The sequence below is a fragment of the Lates calcarifer genome, unplaced genomic scaffold (assembly GCF_001640805.2).
Source record: "Lates calcarifer isolate ASB-BC8 unplaced genomic scaffold, TLL_Latcal_v3 _unitig_1833_quiver_1371, whole genome shotgun sequence".
NCBI classification, from domain to species: domain Eukaryota; kingdom Metazoa; phylum Chordata; class Actinopteri; family Centropomidae; genus Lates; species Lates calcarifer.
This window is the reverse complement of record NW_026115787.1, coordinates 8,830-20,561: the sequence shown is the minus strand read 5'-3', so window position 1 is coordinate 20,561 and position 11,732 is coordinate 8,830. Positions and strand designations below refer to the sequence as shown.

Below are 11,732 nucleotides of genomic sequence, written 5' to 3'. Positions count from 1 at the left end.
TAAAGAAAAAACTCTTCCTTTTGATTTTTCAGTTGATTTCAGTGAATTGTCAGGACTAATGTCTGTTTGATAAAATTGTGTTCATGTGTTTTGATGTTGAACACAAGTGAGAAAATGTTGTATTTTTTTCACCCAGTTTAATTTAAGTTTAAAGGCACTTACTGTTGATTTGACATCCATAGGGCCTCCCCCAAGTCTTCACCCACATGTTGACCAGGTGTAAGAGTTCCTCAAAGTGTTCTTTCTGCTGCCTGACAATATCCCCCAGTCTGGGTCAGCAGTTCTCCTCCCCGGCTGAACACAGCTTCTGCAGAAGCTGGTTGCCCCAAGACAGGCCCCGATGACGTTCTGCCCGCAGCTCCTAGCTGCCACCTCCACAATGGAGGCCTTTAACAAAGTCCATTTGGACTCCACATCCCAGACCCTCCCCTGGGATGCATGTGCACACACAACAGCCAAAGTCCTCCCCTTGTTGAACTGCACTCACATAGAGGTGACCCTTCTGTTCCCCAAACAAAACTCCAACACAGCAGCGCTTAGTCGGGGGGGTTGTGAGTATCCCCACACCCGCCTGGCGCCTCTCTCTCTGAGTAACTTTGGAAAAGGAAAGAGCCCAGCCCCTCTCCAGAAGTTTGGTTCCAGAGCCCCACGATGTGCGTATAGGTGAGCCCAATTATATCTAGTTTGTACTGCTCCATCTCGCGCACCAGCTCCATCTGTCCAACAGCCATCTCATTAGGGTTTTGTGAATTGCTCTTAGTCTGGTCCCTCCACTGGGACCACTTTGCCTTGGGAGACTCTGCCAGGAGCGTTTGTCCCCGACAACACAGCTTCCAGGATCACTGGAACACACAAACCCCTCCACTACATGAAGGTGGTGATTCTCTGAGAGGTGGTTTGACATGTTTCACTCTTTTAACTGCAGATCTTGTATTTTAAAGCATTATTTTTTAAAACTTGTCTGTATGTGACATTTCTGCTGAGCAGTTTTCCAAGTGTTCCATTAAATCACCTGTAATTTGGGTTAGGGTTAACTATTAAAATAGTCTGTGTTCAGTTTAATACATGTACTGTAGTTAGAGACTGACTGAGGTCAGCAGTATGTTATGAATCAATGTTGACATGAACAGGTGTCTGAATGTTGAGCTGACATTTGGATGATGTCTGTAGAAGGCTGACATTATGATGATCCACAATAACAGAAGGACAAAGTCACTCTACTCATTTTAGAGAAAACATCATTGATTAGGACAGATCTGATTGATTATCAATGATTTGATCTACATCTTTTATTCTTAATTCAGACTGTGGGGCTGCAATGTGTCAGAGATCAGCTGTTCTTCTCTGGTCCCAGCTCTGAAGTCCAACCCCTCCCATCTGAGAGATCTGGACCTGGGTGAAAACAGCCTGCAGGATTCAGGAGTGAAGGAGCTGTGTGGTTTTCTGCAGAGTCCAGACTGTAGACTGGAGACTCTGGGGTCAGACTCCATATTTTATTTCTGTGCTGAGATGAATATGATGTTAAAGCTATGTTCACAGAAAACTGCAGACATCAGGCTCATATTATACTGTTCCACACTGAGGATCTTAATGGTCATTTCACCTCATGAGTTTTTAAAATACCAAAAACCCTTTAAATCTGCCAGACAGTAACAAATCTATAATCAATAACTGATGGTTCCAACACCTTTATAAGGCTCTGTAATGTTTGTACTGACTGAAATATTCAGAATAACAAGTTCTGTTTCTGTTTGTTTCAACACTGTAAAGAAGTTTTACCAGGTTAAATATCTGAACTCAGTTCAGCAGGTTTTTTTGTCTCTGTTGTTCCATAAACCAGTTAATTTGATATATATTTAGATAAATGTGTCGACTTTTTGAATCTCAGATAAATGTGTCTGCACAGCCTGAGTTTGTAGATGGAGCCTGTGGTGGAGCTGCAGAGTTTAAGAGCTGAAATCATTACGTCTTTATTGAAGCAGCAGCATGTTGTCATTAATATTAATGAGAGCTGTTTTTCCCTTTGTGTCTCTGACTGTTTTTAACCTGCATCCTGTTGGTTCAGGTGTTTGGAGTTTCCAGTTTCTAAACTTGTTCATTCTAAACCTTCTTCAGCTCTGAACAGATGATGAAACATTGAATGGTTTCAAGCAGGAACTTTGTCTCCTAAACTCACATCTTTTATTCTTTATTCAGGTTGGAGAACTGTGGTTTGTCAGAGATCAGCTGTTCTTCTCTGGCATCAGCTCTGAAGTCCAACCCCTCCCATCTGAGAGAACTGGACTTGAGTGACAACAAAAACCTGCAGGATTCAGGAGTGAAGGAGCTGTGTGGGTTTCTGGAGAGTCCAGACTGTAGACTGGAGACTCTGAGGTCAGTTCTTGGAGTACTAATATCATGGTGATTTCTCAGTAACCTGCTTTAAAGTGAGACTCTGAAGCTCTAGTTGATTCCAAAATTCACTGACTAACCCACCAAACAAGCTTATTGATACAGGGTCAGTTTCTATTTGGGGAGACTGATTTGGGATCATCACTATTATGTTTAATAAACCTGACTCAAACAAAACCTGATTATTTTTTACTCTTTTTGTGACTGTTGTGGTTGTGTTTGTCCCTACAGAGTCAGAGGAAGGGGTGTTTAAAGCTTCCAGAGTCAAAACATGTGAGTACTGAATCTGGATCCTTGAAGTTTGAACAGGTCCTGATTTGATGGACAGAATTTATGTACATATTGTTTCAGCTTACAGCAGAATGAGCCATATCATCACCTGTATATGCAAGTTGAGCTACATTATCTGAATTATTTCAATGTACTGCAACACTGCAGTACAAACGCGTGCAGGATAAAGCTTAGTCTTACAATAAGAGTGGTTATTCACTTGATCTTGACTATAAGTATCTCTGGGTCTTCTTTGCAAGTAAGGGTACAATGGAGCAGGAAATTGACAGACAGATTGGCGTGGCATGTGTTGTGCTTGTCTGTTGTGGTGAAGAGGGAGCTGAGCTGGAAGGTGAAGCTTTCAATTATACAAGTTGATCTGTGTTGCAACCCTCACTTACTTTGGGTAGCGACCAAAAGAATCCACAGGGTGTCTGGGCTCAGCCTTAGAGATAGGGTGAGGGGCTTGGAGTAAAGCTGCTGCTCCTTTGCATCGAAAGTACCAACATGAGGTGGTTTGGGCATCAGATTAGGATGCCTCTTGGGCACCTTCCTTTAGAGGTTTTCATGCCATATCTAACTGGGAGGACACCCAAGGTATGCCCAGAAATTGCTGAAGGGATTACATATCTTATCTGGCCTGGCCTGGGTATGCTTTGGGATCCCACAGGAGGAGCAGAAAGACTTTGCTGGGGAAACAGATGTTTGCAAATTCCTGCTCAGCCTGTTGCCACTATGACCCAACCTTAGATAAGCTGAAGAAAATGGATGGATGGATATAAATTAGTTTTTAAACAAAAAAAAGCAATACAGGAATTTTAGTCAAAAGAATTTCTAAATATTATCAGTGAATGCAGTTGGTGCTGAAAGAGAATACATCCTCATCAAGTTGAACATAAGAAAACTACTGACGGGTCATTTTGATGAGAGTGGTTGTGGTTTTTCAATGTGTGTTGTTTTCACAGGAAAACAGAGTTAAAGCTAAAGTATCGCTGCAGGTCTGTGATCCATAAGCATTAAATAAGCCAGACTGCATCCTTGTGTCATTGAAACTGATTCTAGTTACTGATACTGAAAACAAATGAACTACTGCATGGAGGAAAAGCTCAGAATTTTTCTCACAGATGTGACGTACTACAGTACAGCTGCTGTGTATCAGGGTGTATATACAAAAACAACACGTGGGTGCAGCTAGTGAATTTTGCTCAATAAAGGCAGCTAGCATATCCATATTATAGAATGAGTTGATTCAGTATCAGATATTTGGACACATTCACACAGATTTATACACAATCACCAGAAAACCAAGCATCTGCGAGGAAAGTGATGACAGGAGGCTTTTAGCTGCTGCTGTTGGACTCTGCTCACAATGTCTGCTTTCATGTCTGAGTCACATCTGATGAGGAGAGTAACAGTAAATGCTGATTTCTCATGTCTGTTGTGCATTTTCTTCCCACCAGGTGATCCTGACATCAGACTGGACCCAAACACCGCAGACACAGAGTTGGGTGCATCTGTGGATGACACAAAGAAGCTGGTTGTATCTGAGGACAATGCAAAGAAGTTGGATGCATATGAAGATGATGCAAAGCTGATGGAGGTGAGAGAACCACTGTGTCCTGATATTCCAGGCAGATTTAAGGGCTCAAGACACAGCAGGTAATGGAAAACAAACAATTGAACAAATATCTGCTGTGGCTGAGGACTTCTCAGCCACTTTCTACAGATGGAGAAAGAGAAATGCATACAGTGGATCAGAAAACTAAAACATCTGTTGTCAGACATTTTGGCCTTGTGTCTTTAGTTTGGGCAGTTCTCCATTCTGACAACATGGCTGCTGTGTCAAATGACTGCAGTAGTATTTCCTCTAAAGTGCTCTTAGTATGAAAATCTCTCTTCTTCCCTCTTCTCCCTCTTCCCACGCTCAGCAAGGAAACTCTTTACAGGGAAACACAACAAAGGGATTTTAGTTCTTAGCAGTCTGTAACTTTGAAAAATATCCACTTGATTGTGGAACTCTTCATACTGCTAAATCAGTTTGTGACCTCAGCAAACATATTTTCTAACTATTATCAGGACCGTTTACTTCATGTTGTGTGGCACCAACTACCTTCACACATTTGGAGCTAGAAACATCCTCTTCAGATGCTCTTGAGCAGATGTTTGCCAGTACCTTTTTTAAGACATCTATACGTGCATAAATTATTAATATTTTTTAGTTCAATTCAGTTTTTTGATGCCTTTTGAGATGTTAGTCTTGCATTTTTTCTTCTTTTATGTCATGTCATAATAATAATTACAATGACACCCTATACTTGTGTCACACTATCAGTCCACTTGGACTTCATTTCCTCAGTTAAGATAAGATAAGATAAGATAATCCTTTATTAGTCCCACAATGGGGAAATTTACATCGTTGCAGCAGCATAAGTGATTGAAAAGATAGAAAGACATAAATACAAGTAAAGGCAAGATAAGTCTGGACTGTGTACAAGTATTTGTTTGCGTCACTGAACACAAGTTGGCTATTTCTAGTAAAATAATAATAATGTTTTTTCTTTCTGAATCCCAGCCTCCATCAAACTTCACACCTGACCAGCAAATTGAATCTACACAAGTCTCATACAGGTAATCTTACAATAAAATCACTGAGCACTGCTTTTAGGCAAAGTAGCTCTTTCTTCTCCCGCAGCTTTCCTCTTTTCAGCTACTGCAGTCTCCTGATGTGCTCTCTGCGGTGGTCTCATGGCCCCAGCCTGACAGTATGAGGAATATAAGACACTGTTCTTATGGAGAAATGAGATGTCCTTTCCTTCAAACCACCAACATCAGTTGTTTGTGATGACGACTGGATCAGCTGTCAGTCAACTGTAATATCTGTTGCTTCTCTTGATGGTTTGGACATTATATTTGCATACAGTATATGGGCTCCTTCTTATCTCTGACAGAGGTCTCTGAGGTAATTAAGAAGTTCATCAGCAGCAAGGTGCCTGGTGTGGATGTGACTTGCCCTGAGATGCTGAAGGTTGTGGACATTGTTGGGCTGTTTTGGCTAATGCAGCTCTTTAATGTAGTGTGGAGGTTGGGGACTGGCAGAGCAGGGTAGTGGTTCTCATGTTTGAAAAATACATCAATTATCAGGGTATCACACTGCTAAGCCTCCCTGGGAAAGCTTATGCCAGGGTACTGGAAACAAGGCTCTGACTGACTGTTGAACTTCAGATCCCGGAGGAGTAATGTGGATTCCGACCTGGTTCTGGAACAACATACCATCTCTGTACTCTTGCAAGGTTACCCAAGGTATGGTGGGGGTTTGCCCATGTGGTCTACATGTGATTTGTGGACTTGAAGAAGGTTTACACAGTGTCCTCAGGGGAGCCTTGAGAAGGGCACTGCAGGGGTATGGGGTACTGGGGTTGTACAACGAGCCATCCAGTCCTCGTATAACTTGAGTTAGAGATGTGTTCATATTCTCAGCAGGAAGTCTCTTTACAGAGGATGTGGTTTCTTTGGCTTCATCAGGCCATGGTCTCAGGCGCACACTGGGACCATTTGCTGCCAAGTGTGAAACAGCTGGAATGAGAGTCCGCACCTCCAAGTCTGAGGCCATGGTTGTCTCTGTCAGAAAATAGTGGATTGGTGCGATGTTAGCAGTGATGCAGGCATTTTACTGGACTGTTCAGGTGAACGGGGAGCTGATCCGGATCACAAAGCTTTTGTTAAAATATTTGTTTTTCCCAGACCTGATAGGATGTTTAATCTCACCAGTGTTTTCTGCCTCAGTGTGCCCTCCCTTTCTAAAGTGTCCAGAATACGTCCACTTCTTTTTGACAGTGCTCTAAAACTTGTGGCTGCTGGTGAACAAGACCCTAAGATCCTAAAGCTCAGACAGGGTCAGCAAGTCACTCCCAGTCTCAGAAAGAACCATCTATCATTTTCATCAGCAAAGTACCATGGCTGAAACCGTGGAGGTGAAAACCCTTAATCTAAGTCTGACAGTATGACATATCTCTACCACCTGTGAGGAAACACGGAGATGTCCAAACCAATATTTAGGCCTAATAACCTTGACTACATGCACATTAGGACACAGCACAAAAAGCATTTCTGCCTCACTGTATTCTCAAACATTTATGTGTGTTCACTTGAACAGCCGATGCAGCAACAGTACAGATGTAACATGCACTGTGTGTGCTACAGTTTTGACTCAGACTTGATTTCAATTCTAATTAGGAACTCCAGTTGTTTCTGTTGTTTTCCCACAGTTTGTCTCCTTTGTTCTCTGGTCTCTCTGGAATCATGAGGTGGCGTCATCCCATCGTCTGTGTCCTGCAGGTTCAGGTGTCCTGGTCCAGGTGGGTTCCAGTGTACTTCAACTAGATTGGTGTTTGTTGTGGCTCTGGAGGCGCAGCTCTTCTACAGGACTGTCCAATGGGATGAGAGCCAACTCCAATCAGCTGGAAAGATGGCTGCAGGGCCTCTGTTTGATATCCAGTGTCCTGAGGATGCTGTCAGTGAGCTCCACCTCCCACACTGTGAAACAAAGGATGGTAAAGATTTTTTTATTACTTAAAATAACTGCTTTTGGGACAATGCTAAACAAAAACAGAAAATTGTAGTGGAGTTTATGCATAACAATAAATGTACACATCCAGACAGATGACCTATAGGACAAGGAATAAGTTTAGGATATTAGATTAATTTGATCTCTGAACTCAAATGTTAAAAATTGAATGAGGCAGGGATGAACCTGTTCGCAGTAAAACAAAGTTTAACAGCTCTGTGCTTTCACAGCGCTGCAGGTTGAAGGCCTGCTGTCTGTCGTCCACAAGACTGATGATGGAACAGAAATCTTGGAGCCATTGGAGATCACAGAGACTCATGTGGTTGTGAAGGTTCCTCACCTCTCTGCCTTTGGGCTGGTCAGAGATACAGTTAAATGGTTACTGAGAATGCCAGTAAACTGCAATGTTCTGCCTTTCCTTCGACCTCCAGTTAGAGGGCCTCCAACACTCGATGTACTTCTGCTGCCAAACAATGTCCCTCTGCCAGAGGTAAAGCTGTCTGTCATATGTTCTAACAATAAACCTAATTAAACCTTTTCATTCTGGGAATCTCTGAAACTGAACATCTGAGCTGTAAACCTTCAGACTGCTCCTCGGATTTTAGGTTTTCTTCTGGATCTCTTTAGGTACAGTATAAACTTCTGTCTACAAGTGTCATTCCATACGTACATCCACCAGGTGGTGTAAACAGAGGCCTAAATGAGTCCAAAGTTAAATACATAGATATTTTAACAGAACCTTAATAATCTCTCCTGTACTTGCTTCTCTTCACTGGGTAACAGTAAAGTACAGAATAGGTCAACATTAGCTGTTTTTGTATAAAATAAAATTGACTTAACTCTTGAGCAATAAACATCATAATAAAAATGTTCTGTCGCTGAAGGTTGAGGCCCAACGAAGAGGTGCTGAATACATGGACGTCACCCCTTCCTGTAAACTGTGCATTGGTCAAAGTTACAGTGTCCACTGTGAACCTGAGGACTTAGAAATACAGCCTAAGGTGAGTCACGTCTCACACTCTTACAAAATGATCATGGATAGAGTTGGGAATGGATTCACAATGAAGTACCAGATTAAATTTTACAACAGGTATGAAAAAATGTGTTTCTTTTTCAGCATGCAGAGTTTCTCCCAAATTATGGACCAAATTACCTTCCAACATTTAAGGTATTTCTGACCTCAAACCCAGAGGAAGTGACTTTGATGGTCCAAGACCAAGAGAGGACAGAAGTCTGGAAATCTAAAATCTATTTGACAGGTAGGCTTCACCCTCCTGCAGAAGCACTTCACCTGATATATAGAATAGAATAGACTTTGCATACAGAACCTGTCAAAAGTTACTATACTGTAGATTAATAGTGAAGACGTCAATACTATGAAAGCACACATATAGAATTATGCAGAAAACAAAAAAAGTGGAAAACAAAAAAGAATTAGTTTTAGATTCTTAAAAATAGACACCTTTTGCTTTTATGACAGCTTTGCACACACTTGGCATTCTCACAATCAGATAGGGGTGAGTGGATCAATCCAAATTTGGATACTATCGATACCAACGTTGGTGTAGGTATCAGATCGATACTAACGTGATATGATCGATACCTTAGTTTCAGTTTCTGTCCTCTACATTCAGTACGTTGCTTCCGTTTCATCAAAGAGTAGACATGTCTGTGCAAACACTGCTTTCACATTTTGCAGGAACACTTTGCTTGTCTTCCTCCCCTGGTCTCATATGTTCTATTGTTGTACTGTCATGTGACTTGTAGGCACTGAACAGACACCTGTAGGCTGCAGTGAGTGAGGGCATGTGTGTGGGATCTGCTACTGTGGCAGCACCACCAATTTATACAAACACATGGAAAACAACAATTAAGACAACTCTAAGCTACAAAAGAAAAAAAGAAAATCCCTCAGACAGAATCAGACCCGGTACAGAGACAGAGGTTACTGGCAGAGTCCTTTCAGAGAGGCAAATATCCAGGTAGCTTATGTGGTGGCGAAAGTAATATTTTAGTCATTCATGACAGATCTTAAGCATAAAGTGCAAGTGATCATTGTAGTTGTTACTTTACAGACTGATTACCTATAGTAACTAATTGACAGTGGAAAGCAAAACTGACAAAATCTTCTAGTGATCATGAAAATGTGTTCAGATTTAGTATATTGTTGATGCATTCATTTCATAAATAATGGCACACATATCAAGAGTTAATTTGTGGAATTTCTTGCCTTCTTAATGTGTTTGAGACCATCAGTTGTGTTGTGTTTGGTACACAGTTCTATACACTACTGTAAACTACTCAAGAAAGAAAGAAAAGAAAGAAAAGGTGTGTCGAAACTTTTGACTGGTCCTGTATTTGAAGCTCTAATGCATATTCAAGAATGACAAAGAGGTGATGGGGGCCTACACAATATTAGGCAGGTGGTTTTAATGTTGTTGTTTATCAGTTTATGTGGTTATTGAACACAATTATTTTTCTTGTTCATCTTATAGGTCCTGATCTAGCAGGGATTCTGAGTGTCCCAGCAGGGACTCTGAGTGTCCCACCAGAAAAGAAGCTGAAGTCTGTTCGGACTCAGTTTATCAGCAGAGTGTCTGAACCTGTTCTACGTAAGCTGCTGGATAAACTCCTGGAGCGTGGGGTGATAACTGATGATGAGATGGATTTAGCTGGAACAGCGAGCAGGGCAGACAAAGCTCGAGCGGTGATCGACACGGTGAGAAGAAAAGGATCAGAGGCCAGTTCAGCTCTGATCTCTGTTCTCTGTGAGGAGGATCGATGCCTTTCAACAGAACTGAACTTAACGTGAAGCAGGAACAGTGTTTATCAGGCTGTTTCTGTCTGACACCAACACATCTGGTAGAAACCTTCAAACTCTCTAAACATGAATCAGAGTCACCTGCACTGTATAGGGGTGGGAATCTCAGGGCACCCCACGATTTGATTCGATATGATTGTGATTTAGAAGGCTGCAGTGCCATGATCTTTTAAAATCAGTATGTTCGCATACTCTCAAAATCCTACATTTACATTTACATTTTTAATCAGATACTGTGTTTGATGTTTTGTCAGTTCTTGTACCCTCATCCTGAAGGAGCTATTCTTCATTCACATGTATTTTAATGTCTCCTCCTCCGGAGGCATTATGTTTTCAGGTTGTCCGTCCCATTCTCATGAATGCAATATCTCAGTAACACATTGCGAGTTTCTTCAAATTAGTTACAAACATTCATTGGACTCAAAGATTAACTCACTAGAAATTGATGGTCAACATCACTCTGACTGCACAAAACACGTTTTTGACCATAACTCAAGGATTCACACACAAATGAACTGTAGGTGGACTGGTTGGTGGAGGACTGACTACTTTACAAGACATGGAGGCTGCATTTGTTTTCTATTTAAATATAAATTTTGAATGAATTAATTCCACATTAGCAATCAAAACAGGTTTTCCTACAAGAGACCAATGTAGTATTTTTATATATACTTTGAGTAATACGTATGTGTTACTTTCTGCTCATCAGCTAGAATTTTAGGGTTTATTTTAGGGTTTAGTTTTTCATCCCTGGGAAAAGATCTGTTGATGGTCATATTGACATTATACCTGCAGTGTTATGTAAAAGACTGAGGCTGTAAACAGCAACAGTTAAACTAAATTCACTGGCTATTTCCTAGGTGTCTTCTTTGGAAACCAGTCTTTATTGTATAATCTCTAACTACTGCCTCTGATTTGAATTATTCCTATTTTTAATACTGTTTTTATAGAACATTTTATCCTACTGATGTAAATTTAATGTCTGTGAAAGGTGCTATAGAAATAAACTTTACTTTATCGTGGTGAATCTGTTTTACTGTCAGAATCATCCTGAAGAGGCTCATGAACATCTGACTCCAACAGCAGTTTCACATTAGTTCTTCTGTTCCACTTTCTGGGACAATAAACTGTCTCATAGAAGATTTATATGATAGATTGATTAAGTTTTCATTTGAGTAATCTTGAATGCATCTAGAATTTCTAACCAGCATGCATCACACTCAGTCTCATGCAGTCAAATGCACCTTTTGAATCAGAAGTATCCATATTGAGAGCAAGGTTCTTCAAATATCCAGTTCCACCCAAAACTTTATCTTAATGTTAATTTCTGAAATTAATTCAATCCAAACATGCCAGAGATGTCTATGTGGTATGAGAGAACAATCTCACCAGTGACAGGTCTAACTAACTGGTTTAAATTTCCCCCTTTTATTTACCTTTTTGTTTAATTTAATTTTTGTTCTGTTATACTTAATTTTCTATCTAATTTGTTCAACTCTATCATAATGTTTGTTCATTAGACACTATGAAATTATTTTCTTCAATAAAACTATTCGACCAATCAGAACCAGTTGCTAGGCGGAGCACAATGAGCCGACCAATCCGCGTTTGTCGGATTGGTTGGCTGGCATATGACGTCATTGCCACAACACATGGCATCATTGAACGTGACCGGCAGTGGGGAAG

At 40.9% G+C, this 11,732-nt stretch overlaps 1 protein-coding gene across 1 annotated transcript; it reads left to right on the top strand.

The window, feature by feature from the left end:
* Positions 1 to 340: 340 nt before the first annotated feature.
* On the top strand, positions 341 to 11,073 carry LOC108890931 (caspase recruitment domain-containing protein 8). The gene is made up of 10 exons (XM_051067628.1): positions 341 to 663; positions 2,197 to 2,210; positions 2,623 to 2,664; positions 4,122 to 4,261; positions 5,234 to 5,289; positions 6,997 to 7,211; positions 7,456 to 7,715; positions 8,110 to 8,226; positions 8,343 to 8,484; positions 9,721 to 11,073. The coding sequence occupies exons 1-10, from the start codon at positions 341 to 343 to the stop codon at positions 10,035 to 10,037; spliced, it is 1,626 nt and encodes a 541-aa protein (XP_050923585.1). The 3' UTR covers positions 10,038 to 11,073.
* Positions 11,074 to 11,732: the final 659 nt, after the last annotated feature.